The sequence below is a fragment of the Mesoplodon bidens genome, assembly GCF_964165515.1.
Source record: "Mesoplodon bidens genome assembly, chromosome: 18".
Taxonomy (NCBI): Eukaryota; Metazoa; Chordata; class Mammalia; order Artiodactyla; family Ziphiidae; genus Mesoplodon; species Mesoplodon bidens.
The window spans coordinates 15470665-15490258 of NC_138175.1; the positions used below are offsets into that span (position 1 = coordinate 15470665).

At 41.5% G+C, this 19594-nt stretch overlaps 1 protein-coding gene across 6 annotated transcripts in view; it reads left to right on the forward strand.

The window, feature by feature from the left end:
- Nucleotides 1–1576: 1576 nt before the first annotated feature.
- IST1 (IST1 factor associated with ESCRT-III) overlaps nt 1577–19594 on the forward strand; it is a 35286-nt gene continuing 17268 nt past the window's right edge. For 3 of the 6 annotated variants that reach the window (XM_081216175.1, XM_081216181.1, XM_081216178.1), the window contains exon 1: nt 1577–1890. In XM_081216175.1, the coding sequence (XP_081072301.1) occupies nt 1849–1890 (42 nt within the window). In that variant the 5' untranslated portion in view covers nt 1577–1848. Of the gene's footprint in view, nt 1996–2040; nt 2297–2480; nt 2637–19594 lie in introns of those variants that run through there. The other 3 variants (XM_081216176.1, XM_081216179.1, XM_081216177.1) reach the window with 3 other exon arrangements.

The following is a 19594-nucleotide window of genomic DNA, read 5'->3' on the forward strand; positions in this document are numbered from 1 at the left end:
ATGTGCTAAAAGCCGGTGCTCCGGAACAAGAGAAGCCACAGCAACGAGAAGCCCGGGCACCACAATGAAAAGTAGCCCCTCCCCACATGCCACACTAGAGAAAGTCCGTGTGCTGCAACGAAGACCCAACGCAGCCAAAAATAAATAAATAAACAAAATAAATAAATGTATTTTTAAAAAAGGACCTCTTCTTACAAAATCGCAATGCTATTTTCTTGCTTAAGAAAGTAATAATTCTTTGGTTAGTTGGTACTATATAATACCTGGTCCATCATCTAATTTTCCCAATTGTCTAAAATAATATCTTTATAAAAGACTATAGGCGGACTTCCCTTGCGGTCCAGTGGTTAAGACTCTGAGCTCCCAACGCAGGGGACACGGGTTTCTTCCCTGGTGGGGGAACTGAGATCCCGCTTGCCGCTAGATGCGGCCAAAAAAAAAAAAAAAGACTATAAATTGGATTGAATCAGTATCTAAACAAGGTCCACACAAGTAACATTCGGTTGTTGTGTTTCTAAGGCTCTTTAAATTCGAGCAATTTGCTCTCTTTTTAAGATGCTTTCACTTTATTGCAAAATGGACTCAATTCATATATGCACTCATTTACCAAAAAAAAAAAAAAAAATCCACCGCATAGTAAATGAAAAAAGCACAGTGTATTCTGAGGTTCTGAAAGCTGGTTTTAATTTAGAAATACTGCAAGTGGTTATACAGACACGTTATTTCTAAATCCATATGACCCTCTTATGAATACACGTAGTTCCATCCTTGTCATATGACCGCATCACAATTTAGCAAACCACAATTTTGGTCTTGGTAGATGCAGCCTGTACAGCAGGGGGCAGGATTACCTCCTTCTGGAAGCCAAAGCTCAGGAATCCCCTTCCAACGTTAAGCAGAGAGAATGGTTTTCAAGTTGAACACAAGGATAACTAAATGAAAAAGTTTCCTCTGAATCCAGAGATAAATTCCCAGAGAATGTGGTGCTGAGGAAACATCTTAAATAAGTAATACTGTAGATATTGATTGCAAGAGCAATCACACTCGCTTTAAAAGCGGGGGGGGGGCGGGGGGCAGGAGGGGCTTCCCTGATGGCGCAGTGGTTGAGGGTCTGCCTGCCGATGTAGGGGACGCAGGTTCGTGCCCCGGTCCGGGAGGATTCCGCGTGCCGCGGAGCGGCTGGGCCCGTGAGCCATGGCCTGCGCGTCCGCAAAGGGAGAGGCCACAACAGTGAGAGGGCCGCGTACCGGGGAAAAAAAAAAAAAGCGGGGCAGGAGTATTCAGAGTGGTTAGGAGACAGGGTGGGTGGCCTAAGGGAGGAGTGCTTAGCGGTGTGCTGCCAGAGAAAGGTGGAATCCTGCTCAGCAGGTCATTTGATGAAAGTAACCGAAACGTAGGAGGAAAGCCTTCATGGCGAGTGGTCGAGCGAGGGACGGGAGCAATCTCAGAGACTAATTCAGGGAGTTTGGGAGGCGGTGCTGAAGCCGGTTTATCCAGAGACTGGAACAACGCTGAACATGGCACTGGGCGCGGACTCGGAAAACAAACCTCTTCCGCCAGCCTCCCTGCACCCGGGGCAACACCTGCGAAATACAAGGAGCGCCCCAGCAGGTGACTCTGGAGACGTGACGTGATTCCGCTGCCGTCCGTGCCTCCGCCTCTGGAAGTAGTCCCCGGCCGCGCCAGCTCCGAAGGGAGCTGGGCGGGGGAGCCCGTACGCCCTCGGGGCGTTGAGTCCCGAGCGGAGGGCGCTCAGCCAATCCCTGGAAAGAGGGCGTGGCTAGCTCGGCCCCGCGGATCCCTCCGCCCGTGCTCACCGTGCCGAGGACTTGTTAGCCGCCATTTTGGATGCTGAGCCTTCTTCCCCAAGTCTGTCTCTTCCGTTTTCAGGTGAGTGTGGCTTCTTCAGCGTCAAGGATCTTTGTTTTCCTCCTCACACTGCGCTCCGGATTTAGAAGTCCCTAGCCCAGGATTCAGAGGACCCTGAGGTGGCAGGTGAGGAGAAAGAGAAGGATCCTGGATGTGAGGGTCAGGCTGGAGGTCGGGCCGGAAGGGCTGTGGCGCGGAAGGCCGCCCGAGGCCGGGCCCGGGGGCGTGGCAGGGCCGCGGGCAACTTGGAGACCGTTGGTCCCGAATACTTGACGCCGCCAAAGTTTGTTGTCCTCCCTGCTCCGTGGCGTCACTTCCCCGGGGCGGAAACGCCGCGGCCTGGGCTTCGGCACCCGACAGGGACAGGGCCGGGCCGGCGCTCTCGGGGACTCCCTTACCCGGTCCCTTCTGGCCCAGGGAGACTTCGGTAAGGTTGTGTCCCCGGTGCCTGCGGGAGTCTGTTCGCCTCCGAGCCCGGCAGTCTCCCCCCGGGCGGGGCGGCCTCCTGGGAAGGTACCTGGGGGCCCCGGAAGAAACTGCGTTTTTCTTTAGCGGAAGCAAAAAAGCGACCTCTGACCCCCTTTCTCAGACCCATACCAGTCTGATGAGCAATCTTGTGAGGAGCTTGTAGCCCTGTCCTTGCCCCCCTTCCTCTTTCTGTTCTCATCGCTCCTCTTCCGCGGTGCTGGAGGTGAGAGGACTTGAAACTCTACCTGCATAAAGTTTTACCGGGATCGGGACCGAAGAGCGTCCGGTTTAATGATTAGGTAATAGGAGAGACAGCCACTTCCACTCTCTGAAGTAGTAAGATTGAAATTAAGAGCTGGTCATAGTTTTTCTATTATGCTTGCGTATTCATTATTTTTTATTACGAACATTGCAAACAGACAAAGGTAAAGACTGTAATGAATTCCCTCCTAATCCAGCTTCAACAACGATTAGTTCATGTCCAATCTTGTTTCGTTTATACCCCCGTTGTGTATGTATTTAATAAAGTAATAGTTGATATATATATGTTTCCTCCCCCTCCCCCCTTTCCCCCCTTTGACTCCTTTACCTACGGAGAAATTTCCACGGGAGATTTTGTTTTTACAGCTTCCTCAGAACCTCATCTTCTGGGATAGGAGGACTTAGTAATATCCTTTTATTAGAGGATAAAAGATTGTTTTGAAATCTCAATGTTAGTATTACATTTTAAAGCCACCCAGTTTCTCAAGTTTTCTCATTTTTAAAGTAGTGTTATTGTTCTGTCCAAATTCTTTTCTTTCTTCCTCTCTTCCTGTGCCTCTGGCTTCTCAATGATAGGAGCTCCAGAATCCCCAACTCTAGTCTACTTAGTTTAAGCTCTCATTCCTTTAAAATCAGAATCAAGTCCCAATGATGTGTCGTCTCTTTTGATTTAAAAATAAAAGTAGAAAAGAGTGTAGTCTAATGAGGTAATTTAAAATACAGGAAAAGTAGTATGCACATGAATTCTAATTTCAGCATTATTTTATATGGAAAATATAAAAAGGTTGGGGAATTAATTAAAAATGATTACTCAGTGTGGTATTAGGCAGCCATTAAAATAAGGTTCTGTAGGCTGTAGCAGATATGCTGTTAAGTGATAAAAGGATTCACTAGTGACCGAGTCCATCATTAACAACTTTGTAAAAATATGCCTTAAGAGAAACTCTTGGTAAAAGTATACCCAAAGAATTTTTTGTAATTTTTTAATGTTACTTTTATTGAGAAACAAGATAAAGGTCCTTTTATAATGCCTACACATTTCAGTATTTATAGCTCCTTCCAGAAAATCTTGATGGTCTCTGAATTCTGAAGCCTGTACGTACTTTTGTTGTGAGTTATACATGATGCTACTGGTTTTGTGGTCCTTTATTTTATTAAATTTTCAATCTTGATTAGTTTGGTCCCTGGAGATTTGATTGTAGTGTGAAAATACAGTAAACTTGGCATTCTGTAAATGAAATGGTTTTAAGAATTGGGCTATATTATCTTGGATTTGCCTTCTAGCTTGCTTGTACTTTTATGTCGCATCTTCATGTCTGCAATACTAAATCATACCTAAATCTGTTTACATCACTTATTTTATAAGAAAGAAGTATTCATGGGCTTCCCTGATGGCACAGCGGTTGAGAGTCCGCCTGCTGATGCAGGGAACACGGGTTCGTGCCCCGGGCTGGGAGGATCCCACATGCCGCAGAGCGGCTGGGCCCGTGAGCCATGGCCGCTGAGCCTGAGCGTCCGGAGCCTGTGCTCCGCAATGGGAGAGGCCACAACAGTGAGAGGCCCGCGTACCGCAAAAAAAAAAAAAAAAAAAAAAGGGCTTCCCTGGTGGCGCAGTGGTTGAGAGTCCGCCTGCCGATGCAGGGGACACGGGTTCGTGCCCCGGGCTGGGAGGATCCCACATGCCGCGGAGCGGCTGGGTCCGTGCGCCATGGCCGCTGAGCCTGCGCATCCGGAGCCTGTGCTCCGCAACGGGAGAGGCCACAGCAGTGAGAAGCCCGCGTACCACAAAAAAAAAAAAAAAAAAAAAAGGAAAAAGAAAGAAGTATTCAGGATAAATAAAATAATACATTTCAAATACAGAAGTTTTCCTGTGTACTACAAAATATCATTCTATCCACTATTGACTCTGTTGCCTCCTTTCCCAGCTTGGTTCTTTTGGAGCTACAAGACTCTAAAGTTGGTTTCTTAGGACATGAGGGTCTGTTTTGCTATTTCTAGCTAAAGTTTTCAGGATTACTGCTTTTGGGCAGCTTCACTAATTTGGGTAGCTGTTCTGAGCTGCAGCAGTCTTTCCCTTCTCTCCCCAAGTAACAGGAATGAGCCAGTCCATGGTTTTACATTTTCCTTTATTAAAGATGGAGAGATTATCCAGTTTTAAAAGGCTCCTGGAGCTGAGTGATAAAAGAGGGACTAGATCAGTTTGTTGTTCCAATGTTAAGGTCTGGGGTAAAGTGAGGGATCGGAAAGAGCCAAGAAGGGAACATGAGGTTGCTGACCAGTGTGTGACATAATGGTGTTACACTAATAAAAATAGTAGGTAGAATACTGAGAAGTAGATTTGCAGTCACTAGTTCATAATCCTTTTATAAGGTTTATGTTATAGTTGTTTATGTATCTTATAGTTGTTTTTGTGTCAGTTGTCCCCATTAGATTGTGAACTCCTTGAAACACCAGGGTCACATCTTAAATGTCTCTTGTCTCTGTTGGCTTAGCACAGTACTTGATAGAATAGCACTCAACAAATGTTTGGTGAGTAGATGAATGACAGTAAAAATGTTGAGACACAAAATGATCTCAGAATAACCTCTAAATCAGAAGAGAATTTTAAATTAGGTATTGGACAATATTAGTATGTGGTAATGTATATATGTTTGTTTTATGTGTATAAATGTTTGTATATGTATAAAACAGTAACTGTTTACCAGAAGTTTATTAACTTTTAGGTTATTCCTAAAATTAATATTCCTAATCGTGTAAGATACAAAGTTTATGGTAGTTAGCTTTGGAAACTCAGGTTCAAATCTTAAAATGTGGGAATTCCCTGGAGGTCCAGTGGTTAGGACTTGGCACGTTCACTGCTGAGGCCCAGGTTCAGTCCCTGGTCGGGGAACTAAGATCCCTGCAAGCTGTGCTGCATGCCCCCCCCCAAAAAAAAATCCTGAAATGGTAATTAAATTGATCTTTTGTATTAGATAAGTTTTGGGTCTGATGATTTTTAAAATATATTGGTAATTATTTAGGACCTGTGCCGCCTGCATTGGAAGCACGGAGTCTTAACCACTGGGCAACCAGGGAAGTCCAGGAATCTAATTCCTGAAAGTTGAAAATCCTCAGAACTCAAGTTGACAAAGTGTTTTGGCAAATTATTTTCCTTTCCTTAAATCTAAAACAAAACTAGATTCTGTAAGTTTGTGATATTCAAAAATCAATGTTATTATTATTTTTCGTTAATTTTTATTATTTATTTTTGGCTGCATTGGGTCCCGCTGCGGTGCACGGGCTTCTCACTGCGATGGCCTCCCCCGCTGTGGAGCACGGGCTCCAGGCGTGCAGACCTCAAGCCGTGGCTTGCGGGCCCAGCTGCTCCGCGGCATGCGGGATCCTCCCGGACCAGGGGTCGAACCTGTGTCCCCTGAATTGGCAGGCGAGCTCCCAACCACTGCGCCACCAGAGAAGCCCCTAAAAATCAATGTTGTTTTTAGTTAAATTTCCACTAATTAACATGATGAATGAGTGACAGCTTTGTACTAAGTACTGTAAGGCGGTATGAGAATAACAGTGGAACCTCAGAAATAGTGTTTGCCTTCAAGAAGAGCTATACTGATTATATACAGTTGAAATCCTCCAATGAGGTCAAAACAGTTAATCAAAAAAGTTAAAACAGGGCTTCCCTGGTGGCACAGTGGTTGAGAGTCTGCCTGCCGATGCAGGGGACACGGGTTCGTGCCCCAGTCCGGGAAGATCCCACATGCCGCGGAGCGGCTGGGCCTGTGAGCCATGGCTGCTGAGCCTGCACGTCTGGAGCCTATGCTCCGCAACGGGAGAGGCCACAACATCGAGAGGCCCGCGTACCACACACACACAAAAAAGTTAAAATGGGAAAAAAGATACAAAGCATACCTTTAACATTTTATTTTAACCTAAGACACATACAAAATTCCATTTAATAATGGAGTGTAACCTTTAAAAATTGTGAATCACTGTATTGTATATCTAACATAATATTGTGCATCAACTATTCAGTTTTTAAATTTTATTTATCAGCTGATCTTTAGATTATTAGACCTTTTCTTTGAGTATGGGTCTTTTTTTTTTTTTTTTTTAAATTTCTGGCTGCGTTGGGTCTTCGTTGCTGTGCTCGGGCCTTCTCTAGTTGGCGGCGAGTGGGGGCCACTCCTCGATGCGGTGTGCGGACTTCTCATTGCGGTGGCTTCTCCTGTTGCGGAGCACCAGCTCTAGGCGTGCAGGCTTCACTAGTTGTAGCATGCAAGCTCAGTAGTTGTGGCTCGCAGGCTCTAGAGCGCAGGCTCGGTAGTTGTGGTGCACAGGCCCAGTTGCTCTGCGGCATGTGGGATCTTCCCGGACCAGGGCTCGAACCCGTGTCTCCTGCATTGGCAGGCGGACTCTCAACCATTGTGCCACCAGAGAAGCCCAGAGTATGGGTCTGTTGACTAGAGTTTATTTTATTTTACTTTATTTTATTTGTTTATTTTTTGGCTGCACCCCTTGGCTTGCAGGATCTCAGTTCCCCAACCAGGCATCGAACCTGGGCCACAGGTTCGGAAAGTCCGGAATCCTAGCCACTGGGCCATCAGGGAACTCCCTAGAGTTTATTTTAACAAACGTTTATATGGTGCTTATTGTGTACATATGTTCTAGGCACTGTTCTAAACGCCACAATTTTTTTTTTTTGGCCATACCGCAAAGCTTGCGAGATATTAGTTCCCCAACCAGGGATTGATCCCAGGCCCTCGCCAGTGAAAGCACAGAGTCCTAACCACTGGACAACCAGAGAATTCCCTAAACTCCACAGATTTTCAGTTAATCCTCATACCAGCCTTTTGAGGTGTGAGGGTTCATGTACATATTTGTGCTAATTTTCCTTAAGTGTTTAACAGAGAAGCTACCTGGGCCTGGATTTTCTTCTGGAATGGTTCCTAATTTTATATTCAATTTTTGTAATGTTTAGGGGCAATTACATTTTTGATTTCTTTGTGTCAGTTTTTTTTTTTTATTGAAGTATAGTTGATTTACAGTGTTGTGTTAGCTTTGGGTGTACAGCAAAGTGATTAAGTTATACATGTATATCTCTTCTTTTTCGGATTCTTTTCCGTTATAGGTTATTATTACAAGATGTTGAATATAGTTTCTCTTTGTGTCAATTTTGGTAAATTGCGTTTCTAACAGATTTGTCCATTTTGTCTCATGGTTGAATTTATAGGTGTAGATTAGTAATAATGTCCCCTTTTAATGTTTGTAGGATCTGTAATGATATCCGTCTCTTTCCGTCCTGATACTGGTAATTTGCGTCTCCTCTTTTTCTCTCTCTTCCTCCCCCTCTCTCCCTCCTTCCTCTTTTCAAAAGAACCTGCATTTGGTTTCATTGATTTTCCTCTTTTCTGTTTCATTGGTTTTTGCCTTGTTTTTACTGTTTCCTTCTGCTTGCTTTGGGTTAATTTTGCTCTTTTTATCGTTACTTGTGGTGGAAGCTTAGATTACTAATTTGAGACCTACCTTCTTTTTTTTTTAATTTAAATTTATTTATTTTTGGCTGTGTTGGGTCTCCGTCGCTGTGCTCGGACTTGCTCTAGTTGCGGTGCGCGGGCTTCTCATGGTGGTGGCTTCTCTTGTTGCGGAGCACCGGCTCTAGGCGCGCAGGCTTCAGTAGTCGTGGCACGCGGGCTCTAGAGTGCAGGCTCAGTAGTTGCTCCGCGGCATGTGGGATCCTCCCGGACCGGGGCACGAACCCGCATCCCCTGCATCGGCAGGCGGACTCTCAGCCACAGTGCCACCAGGGAAGCCCTCATCCTTTACTTTTAACCTACCTGCATGATTGTATTGACGTGAGATTCTTCTTGGCAGTATATAGTTAGATCATTTTTTGAACCATTCTAGAAAGTCTAGTTAACATCAGTCACCATACATAGTTACAATTCTCTGTGTTTTGTGTTTAGATCATTTCTATTTAATTATGTAATTATTAGTATGTTTGACTTTAGGTCTACCATTTTATTATTTGTTTTCTGTTTTTCATTTCTGTTTCTGCTTTCCTGCTTTCTCTTGGGTTATTTGAACACTTTGGTATCAAATTTAAAATCTGTCGAGTTTTTTAGTCTATTTTTTGATATAGTATGTTTTACTGGTCACTCTAGGGATTGCAGTGGATGTACTTAACTTTTCACAATCTACTTAGAATCAGTATTTTATCACTTATTGTGGAATATAGAAACATATAGGTCCCTTTGCCCTGCCCCCCTTTATACTATTATGTTGTGGTTATCTTATGTATTACATCTACATACCTTGAAAAAAAACCCGTCAGACAATGTTATTAGTTTTGCTTTTAACTGTCAAATACAATTTTTTTTATTTTGGCCATGCCACTTGGCATGCAGTATCCCCAACCAGGGATCGAACCAACGCCCCCTGCAGTGGAAGCGCGGAATCCCAACCACTGGACCACCAGGGAAGTGTCCCTCAAATACGTTTTAAGAGACTCAAGAGAAGAACCATCTTATATTTACCCAGATATTTGCCATTTCTGTAATACAAGATATAAATATTTACCATTTCTTCTTTTTTTTAGTTTTCCAAGTTTTCTTATTAATTTTCCCTCATCTGAGAATGACTTATTTCACCTTTATTTCTGAAGGATATCGTCTCTGGATATAGAATTCTGGGTTGACAGTTCTTTTCTTTTGGCACTTCTTTTTGGCCTCCATTGTTTCTGATGTGAAATCTATTATTTGAATAGGTCATCTATTGGTAACATGTTTTTCTCTGACTGCTTTCAGTATTTAAAAAATTTGTCTTTAGTTTTCAATTTGATTAAGATGAGTCCAGGCATACATTTCTTTGGAGCTCTCTGAGCTCTTTCATCTTTCAGTCTGTAGATTTATGTTTTTTGCTAAATTTGGGGAGTTTTCAGCCAGTGTTTTTTCCAAAGTTTTTTGGTACCAAACCGTCTCTCCCATCTTTCTGGGATTCTGACAGTGCAAACATTAGATCCTTTGCTGTTTGTTATCTGAGGCTTTGATCACTTTTTTCAATGTTTTTTATTTTCAGATTGGATACATAGTATTGATCTATCTTGAAGTGCATTGGGTTTTTCTGCTGTCATTTGCTTTCTGCTATCCAGCTCACACAGTGAGTTTCTTACTTTTGATGTATTTTTCAGTTCTAAAGTTTGTTTCCTCTGGAATTCCTTGGTGGTCCAGTGGTTAGGACTCGGTGCTTTCACTGCGGGTTCCACGCACCCTCCCCCAAAAAAGTTTGTTTCCTCTTTATGTCTTTTGTTTCTTTACTGAGACTTTCTGTTATTCATTTCAAGAGTATTTCGCCTTACCTGTTGCAACGTTTTTTTCTGTTTTTGTTTTTTTTATAAGTTTATTTATTTATTTATTTTGGCTGTGTTGGGTCTTTGTCGCTGCACGCTGGCTTTCTCTGGTTGTGGCGAGCGGGGGCTACTCTTCGTTGTGGTGCGCAGACTTCTCGTTGCGGTGGCTTCTCTTGTTGCAGAGGACGGGCTCTAGGTGCACAGGCTTTAGTAGTTGTGGCTCGTGGGCTCTAGAGCGCAGGCTCAGTAGTTGTGGCGCACGGGCTTCGTTGCTCCGTGGCATGTGGGGTCTTCCTGGACCAGGGCTTGAACCCATGTCCCCTGCATTGGCAGGCAGATTCTTAACCACTGCACCACAAGGGAAGCCCCCTGTTACAACGTTTTAAAAAAAATTTTGTTTTATTGAAGTATAGTTGAATTGTTGCAACATTTTTATAGTAGCTGCTTTAAAGTCTTTGTCAGTTAATTCCAACATCTGTATAATCTCAGCATTGATGTATGTTGATTGTCTTTTCCGTGAGTTAACTTTCCTGGTTTGGTGTATTTCACCCACTCTGTCCACACCAGGGGCCCCTTTCTGGCTTCTCAAGGCAGGACTAGAGAGCTTCTCTTGATATTCTTCCTTTCTCTATCAGTGTTCACTTCTGGGTTTCAGGCTGCTTTGCATCTAGGCCAGGGAATATAAGAGGAAAAAAAGTGATAAACTCACTGCCACTTTATTGGCATGTCAAATTCTGGTCTCCATCCAGCTTTTATTATTTACTTTTCAGAATCCTCGAAGAGCTGCTCCATCCATGCTCTTCAGGATTTATAGCTTCATTCAGTGAAAGGAGTGCTGAACCTAGAACCCTGTTCTTTACTTCTGTTTTTTAAGGACTATTCATGTTTTTCTAAGTATAGCTAGTTCATTAATTCTGATTTCTGGATAGTATTCTGTCACGTTTCTGTTAACATTTTATCTGTCTTCTTGTAATGGACACTTAGCATTCCTCCACCTCCTTACTATCACAGAATCTGTATACATGTGTCTTCATGGTCTTCTGTACAGATTTCTTTCGGGGTATATATCCAGGAATGGGATTGCTGGATCCTAAGGTATATGCATATATTTACCATTAAGATATATATATTATTAAGTACTGATAGACTAATACTGCTAGAATACTGATAGATGAATAGAGTATTATTTAACCTTCAAATGGAAGAAAACTCATGTGCTACAACATGGACTATTGGAGTATACTAATATTAGTACTCCATTGTGTGTGTATACATACACATATGTATATACATTTTGTTTATCCATTCATCTGTCAATGGACAGATTGTTTCCACCACTTGGCTATAGTGAATAATGCTGCTATGAACATGGGTGTGCAGATTGTTACTTTTAAGAAGTAAGATTTGCAAGAGATGTCTTGAGGATTAATCTCAATTGTCTATGCCTTTTTGTCTATTTCATATAATTCAGTACAATGGGATATTTAGTGTCCTGCAGAATCATAGGGTTGAAACGGACTTAAGAGATTATATTGTAAGAACTTAAATTATATTCACTATACCATACTTATTATTGTAGAAAGACCATTTAGCTTCAATTTTCTAGCTTGGTTAACTGAAGTCTTAGTATAGTGTAAATTTGAGGTTGCTTTGGTAGATGTAGGTTCTGGCTTCTTTGGTCTTGTGGAAAAATAATAGTCTTTGGGCTGGATACCTTCTGTTTCCTCCTCCAGAGCTACATGCCATCCTTTTCCCTCTGATCTACATCCCTGGAGGCTCATTCACGAGTACCGTGTCTGTGGGCCCCTTTGCTTTCTGGCTTCTAGTTGAAGGGTAGATGGATCGGCAGAAGGAATGAGGGCTAGGTATTTATTCCCCTGCTCCTTCCCTTCCCGGTTGCTGCAAGTGGTCTGCATACCTCTACCAGTGATTCCTGTCTGGTGGCCCTTTCCATATAGCTACTCTCTCCAGGTTCTACTTCCTCATCTTGCCCCTTCAGGCCTAGATGTGTTAATGGTTCTGGGGCAATTCACTGTCCTTTGTTGGCTTCTCTAAATCTTACCCACACCTTTGTAAGTAGTCTCTCTTTTTAAAAATATTTATTTATTTATTTGGCTGCACTGGGTCTTAGTTGTGGCATGTGGGATCTTCGTTGCGGCACGTGGGATCTTTACTTGGGGCATGCGGACTCCTGGTTGCAGCATGCATGCGGGATCTAGTTCCCCGACCAGGATTGAACCCGGGCCCCCTGCATTGGGAGCTTGGAGTCTTAACCCCTGGACCACCAGGGAAGTCCTGTAAGTAGTCTCTTTATTAAAGTCTCACATTACCCAGGTGTGGATACTATGTGTTTCCAGCTGGCACCCTGATTGTTAGACTCCTTTAAAGGGGCACTGTGATTTTACTTACTTTTGTAAATTTGAACAAATACTGTTACTGAATCGTAAGATTTGTAATTTAGGTTTATTTTTATCTGCTTTCTACAGTAGGTTTACAGTAGGGTTTTGGGGGGAGAGAAACTCCCCCACATATTCCCAGCTAAAAGATTAACAGTGAAATATAGACCTCACTTCAGTATTTTCAACTTCCTTCACAGAATTCGATTTATATTTGCAGTATAAAATATTTTTAAGCTCCTCTTTCAGAGAATTTTAGCACTTTCTTCTTCAGAGTCCCTATTCTTTTTTTTTTTTTTTTTTTTTCGTGGTACGCGGGCCTCTCACTCTGGTGGCCTCTCCCGTTGTGGAGCACAGGCTCCGGGCGCGCAGGCTCAGCGGCCATGGCTCACGGGCCTAGCCACTCCGCGGCATGTGGGATCTTCCCGGACCAGGGCACGAACCCGTGTCCCCTGCATCAGCAGGCAGACTCTCAACCACTTGCGCCACTAGGGAAGCCCCAGAGTCCCTATTCTTATGATTGTTTGGGTTCCTTTCTTTTCCAAGTTGTTTCATTATGGTCCCAAACTAGCATTTGTGGATGCTGACCCATTTTAGGCAAATATGTGAAATAGAGATGTCTTTACACCCTCCAGAGTTTCTTCATGTTGCTAAAGCTACTACCCCCTTATTACCTGTCTCTTCAATTAACACTTTTGTGTCTTTCAGTGTCTAGCCACTTTAGATACCTATTCTGATAAGTTGATCTTAATGTTTACTGATGAGTTAACATTCTGCTTTTCTAAGGAGGCAAATGAATTTATTTATATTATTCTTTGTTTTTTGATAGAAATTCCGAATTATATACTTTCTGAGGTAGATTTCGTGTTTAGTGTTAGCTTTAATGTTAGTCCAAATTCCTTGGATTTGAAAAGAGTTTTACATATAGGAAAAACTAAATCTGTTTTTGTTTGTTTTTTTAGTCTAGCCTTTGTCTTTATTTATGTGCTTTTTTTAGAACTCAGAATTTGGAGTCATCCTGCATATATAGTCATGCTTTTTAAACTAATATCATTAATAAATATGTTAATAAATTCTGTTTATTTATTTATTTATTTGGCTGCGTTGGGTCTTTGTTGCTGTGTGCGGGCTTTCTCTGTATGCGGTGAGCGGGGGTTACTCTTCGTTGTGGTGCGCAGGCTTCTCATTGCGATGGCTTCTCTTGTTGCAGAGCATGGGCTCTAGGCTTGCGGTCTTCAGTAGTTGCAGCACGTGGGCTCAGTAGTTGCGGCACACAGGCCCTAGAGCGCATGGGCTTCAGTAGTTGCGGTGCACGGGCTCAGTAGTTGCTGCACGTGGGCTCTAGAGCACAGGCTCAGCAGTTGTGGTGCAGAGCCTTAGTTGCTCCGTGGCATGTGGGATCTTCCTGGACCAGGGATTGAATCCATGTCCCCTGAATTGGCAGGCAGATTCTTAACCACTGTGCCAGCAGGGAAGTCCCAGTAAATGCTTTTTAAAAAATGTTTTAGTGGCTACTTACAATTCCATCATAAATATATATAATTTGTTTAACTAGTAAGAACAGTATTTCATTATTCATATGGTTCATTATTTCAATTTTTTGGTCTTAAAATGTGCTGATAAATATTTTTGTATAAAATTCTGTGCATGAAGCTCTGATTATTTCCTTAGGTTAAGTTTCTAGGAGTAGAATTACTAGGTCAAAATGTGTATGTTTTTAAGTCTCCTGAAAATAAAGTACAGATATGACTAAAATTTTGTTTGCAAGTGTTGACGGCATCTGATGATTATAGACTGCTTAAGAACCACCGAGAAATCTTGGTGTTTTTCTGTCATACCTTATAACTGTATCAGACCCCCAGTATTGTTATCTTTTATCTGTGAGACAGTATCCACTGAAGAATTCAAATCCCATAATAATAAACTCCAGAGAACCATTATTGCTTTGTGGCCCTTACTGCAGTTGTTACTGATGTGATAAGTTTCTCTAACTAGACTATAAACTTCCATAAGGGCAGTAACCATGTCTGTTTTTCCTTACCAATATTATCTCCAGGGCCTGTCACAGTAAAGTAGGCATTCAATAAATATTTGTTGAAGGGGATTAAAAATACGTATTGTATCACAATTCTTAGTACCAAAAATGATGTAGTACTGTATGATTAGGATTGTTTAATTGGATTTTGAATTCAGATGCACTTAGGTTTTATTTATTATTTATTTATTTATTTATTTAAACATCTTTATTGGAGTATAATTGCTTTACAATGGTGTGTTAGTTTCTGCTTTATAACAAAGTGAATCAGTTATACATATGTTCCCATTTCTCTTCCCTCTTGCGTCTCCCTCCCTCCCACCCTCCCTATCCCACCCCTCTAGGTGGTCACAAAGCACCGAGCTGATCTCTCTGTGCTATGCGGCTGCTTCCCACTAGGTATCTATTTTACGTTTGGTAGTGTATATATGTCCATGCCACTCTCTCACTTTGTCACAACTTACCCGTCCCCGTCCCCATATCCTCAAGTCCATTCTCTAGTAGGTCTGTGTCTTTATTCCTGTTTTACCCCTAGGGTTCTTCATGACATTTTTTTTTCTTAAATTCCATACATATGTGTTAGCATCAGTATTTGTTTTTCTCTTTCTGACTGACTTCACTCTGTATGACAGACTCTAGGTCTATCCACCTCACTACAAATAGCTCAATTTCGTTTCTCTTTATGGCTGAGTAATATTCCATTGTATATATGTGCCACATCTTCTTTATCCATTCATCGGATGATGGACATTTAGGTTGTTTCCATCTCCGGGCTATTGTAAATAGAGCTGCAATGAACATTTTGATACATGACTCTTTTTGAATTATGGTTTTCTCAGGGTATATGCCCAGTAGTGGGACTGCTGGGTCATATGGTAGTTCTATTTGTAGTTTTTTAAGGAACCTCCATACTGTTCTCCATAGTGGCTGTACCAATTCACATTCCCACCAGCAGTGCAAGAGTGTTCCCTTTTCTCCACACCCCCTCCAGCATTTATTGTTTATAGATTTTTTGATGATGGCCATTCTGACTGGTGTGAGATGATATCTCATTGTAGTTTTGATTTGCATTTCTCTAATGATTAATGATGTTGAGCATTCTTTCATGTGTTTGTTGGCAGTCTGTATATCTTCTTTGGAGAAATGTCTATTTAGGTCTTCTGCCCATTTTTGGATTGGGTTGTTTGTTTTTTTGATATTGAGCTGCATGAACTGCTTTTAAATTTTGGAGATTAATCCTTTGTCAGTTGCTTCATTTGCAAATATTTTCTCCCATTCTGAGGGTTGTCTTTTGGTCTTGTTATTGTTTCCTTTGCTGTGCAAAAGCTTTGAAGTTTCATTAGGTCCCATTTGTTTATTTTTGTTTTTATTTCCATTTCTCTAGGAGGTGGGTCCAAAAGGATATTGCTGTGATTTATGTCATAGAGTGTTCTGCCTGTGTTTTCCTCTAAGAGTTTGATAGTTTCTGGCTTTACATTAGGTCTTTAATCCATTTTGACCTTATTTTTGTGTATGGTGTTAGGGAGTGATGTAATCTCATACTTTTACATGTCCCTGTCCAGTTTTCCCAGCACCACTTATTGAAGAGGCTGTCCTTTCTCCACTGTACATTCCTGCCTCCTTTATCAAAGATAAGGTTGCCATATGTGCGTGGGTTTATCTCTGGGCTTTCTATCCTGTTCCATTGATCTATATTTCTGTTTTTGTGCCGGTACCATGCTGTCTTGATTACTGTAGCTTTGTAGTATAGTCTGAAGTCAGGGAGCCTGATCTCTCCAGCTCCGTTTTTCGTTCTCAAGATTGCTTTGGCTATTCGAGGTCTTCGGTGTTTCCACACAAATTGTGAACTTTTTTGTTCTAGTTCTGTGAAAAATGCCAGTGGTAGTTTGATAGGGATTGTATTGAATCTGTAGATTGCTTTGGGTAGTAGAGTCATTTTCACAGTGTTGATTCTTCCAATCCAAGAACATGGTATATTTCTCCACCTATTTGTAGCATCTTTAATTTTTTTCATCAGTGTCTTATAATTTTCTGCATACAGGTCTTTTGTCTCCTTAGGTAGGTTTATTCCTAGATATTTTATTCTTTTTGTTGCAATGGTAAATGGGAGTGTTTTCTTGATTTCACTTTCAGATTTTTCATCATTAGTGTATAGGAATGCCAGAGATTTCTGTGCATTAATTTTGTACCCTGCTACTTTACCAGATTCATTGATTAGCTCTAGTAGTTTTCTGGTAGCATTTTAAGGATTCTGCATGTATAGTATCATGTCATCTGCAAACAGTGACAGCTTTACTTCTTCTTTTCTGATTTGGATTCCTTTTATTTCCTTTTTTTCTCTGATTGCTGTGGCTAAAACTTGCAAAACTATGTTGAATAATAGTGGTGAGAGTGGGCATCCTTGTCTTCTTCCTGATCTTAGAGGAAATGGTTTCAGTCTTTCACCATTGAGAATGATGTTGGTTGTGGGTTTGTCATATATGGCCTTTATTATGTTGAGGAAAGTTCCCTCTATGCCTAGTTTCTGGAGGGTTTTTATCATAAATGGGTGTTGAATTTTGTCGAAACCTTTCTCTGCATCTATTGAGATGACCATGTGGTTTTTTTCCTACAGTTTGTTAATGTGGTGTATCACATTGATTGATTTGCGTATATTGAAGAATCCTTGCATTCCTGGAATAAACCCCAGTTGATCATGGTGTATGATCCTCTTAATGTGCTGTTGGATTCTGTTTGCTAGTATTTTGTTGAGGATTTTTTGCATCTGTGTTCATCAGTGATATTGGCCTGTAGTTTTTTTTTCTTTGTGACATCCTTGTCTGGTTTTGGTATCAGGGTGATGGTGGCCTCTTAGAATGAGTTTGGGAGTGTTCCTCCCTCTGCTCTATTTTGGAAGAGTTTGAGAAGGATAGGTGTTAGCGCTCCTCTGAATGTTTGATAGAATTTGCCTGTGAAGCCATCTGGTCCTGGGCTTTTGTTTGTTGGAAGATTTTTAATCACAGTTTCAATTTCAGTGCTTGTGATTGGTCTGTTCATATTTTCTATTTCTTCCTGATTCAGTCTTGGCAGGTTGTGCATTTCTAAGAATTTGTCCATTTCTTCCAGGTTGTCCATTTTATTGGCATAGAGTTGCTTGTAGTAATCTGTCATGATCTTTTGTATTTCTGCAGTGTCAGTTGTTACTTCTCCTTTTTCATTTCTAATTCTATTGATTTGAGTCTTCTCCCTTTTTTTCTTGATGAGTCTGGCTAATGGTTTATCAATTTTGTTTATCTTCTCAAAGAACCAGCTTTTAGTTTTATTGATCTTTGCTATTGTTTCCTTCATTTCTTTTTCATTTATTTCTGATCTGATTTTTATGATTTCTTTCCTTCTGCTAACTTTGGGGTTTTTTTGTTCTTCTTTCTCTAATTGCTTTAGGTGCAAGGTTAGGTTGTTTATTCTAGATGTTTCCTGTTTCTTAAGGCAGGATTGTATTGCTATAAACTTCCCTCTTAGAACTGCTTTTGCTGCATCCCATAGGTTTTGGGTCGTCGTGTCTCCATTGTCATTTGTTTCTAGGTATTTTTTAATTTCCTCTTTGATTTCTTCAGTGATCACTTCGTTATTAAGTAGTGTATTGTTTAGCCTTCATGTGTTTGTATTTTTTACAGATCTTTTCCTGTAATTGATATCTAGTCTCATAGCGTTGTGGTCAGAAAAGATACTTGATACAATTTCAGTTTTCTTAAATTTACCAAGGCTTGATTTGTGACCCAAGATATGATCTGTCCTGGAGAATGTTCCATGAGCACTTGAAAAAAAATGTGTATTCTGTTGTTTTTGGATGGAATGTCCTATAAATATCAATTAAGTCCATCTTGTTTAATGTATCATTTAAAGCTTGTGTTTCCTTATTTATTTTCATTTTGGATAATCTGTCCATTGCTGAAAGTGGGGTGTTAAAGTCCCCTACTATGAATGTGTTACTGTTGATTTCCTCTTTTATGGCTGTTAGTATTTGCCTTATGTATTGAGGTGCTCCTATGTTGGGTGCATAAATATTTACAATTGTTATATCTTCTTCTTGGATTGATCCCTTGATCACTATGTAGTGTCCTTCTTTGTCTCTTCTGGTACTCTATTTTAAAGTCTATTTTGTCTGATATGAGAATTGCTACTCCAGCTTTCTTTTGGTTTCCATTTGCATGGAATATCTTTTTCCATCCCCTCACTTTCAGTCCTTATGTGTCTCTAGGTCTGAAGTGGGTCTCTTGTAGACAGCATATATATGGGTCTTGTTTCTGTATCCATTCAGCCAGTCTGTGTCTTTTGTTGGGAGCATTTAATCCGTTTACATTTAAGGTAATTATCAATATGTATGTTCCCATTCCCATTTTCTTAATTGTTTTGGGTTTGTTTTTGTAGGTCTTTTCCTTCTCTTGTGTTTCCTGCCTAGAGAAGATCCTTTAGCATTTGTTGTAAAGCTGGTTTGGTGGTGCTGAACTCTCTCAGCTTTTGCTTGAATATGTCCTTCCAGTCCCTTCTGGCTCGCAGAGTTTCGGCTGAAAGATCAGGTGTTAACCTTATGGGGATTCCCTTGTGTGTTATTTGTTTTTCCCTTGCTGCTTTTACATTCTTGTTTTTTATGGTACGCGGGCCTCTCACTGCTGTGGCCTCTCCTGTTGAGGAGAACAGGCTCCGGACGCGCAGGCTCAGCGGCCATGGCTCACGGGCCCAGCCGCTCCGCGGCCTGTGGGATCTTCCCGGACCGGGGCACGAACCCGCGTCCCTTGCATCGGCAGGCAGACTCTCAACCACTGCGCCACCAGGGAAGCCCTCCCTTGCTGCTTTTAATATGTTTTCTTTTTATTCAATTTTTGACTTTGATTAATATGTGTCTTGACGTGTTTCTCCATGGATTTATCCTGTATGGGACTCTCTGTGCTTCCTGGACTTGATTAACTATTTCCTTTCCCATAATAGGGAAGTTTTCAACTGTAATCTCTTCAAATATTTTCTCAGTCGCTTTCTTTTTCTCTTCTTCTTCTGGAACCCCTATAATTCGAATGTTGGTGCATTTAATGTGGTCCCAGAGGTCTCTGAGACTGTCCTCAGTTCTTTTCATTCTGTTTTCTTTATTCTGCTCTGCAGTAGTTATTTCCACTATTTTATCTTATAGGTCACTTATCCGTTCTTCTGCCTCAGTTATTCTGCTATGGATCCCTTCTAGAGTATTTTTAATTTCAT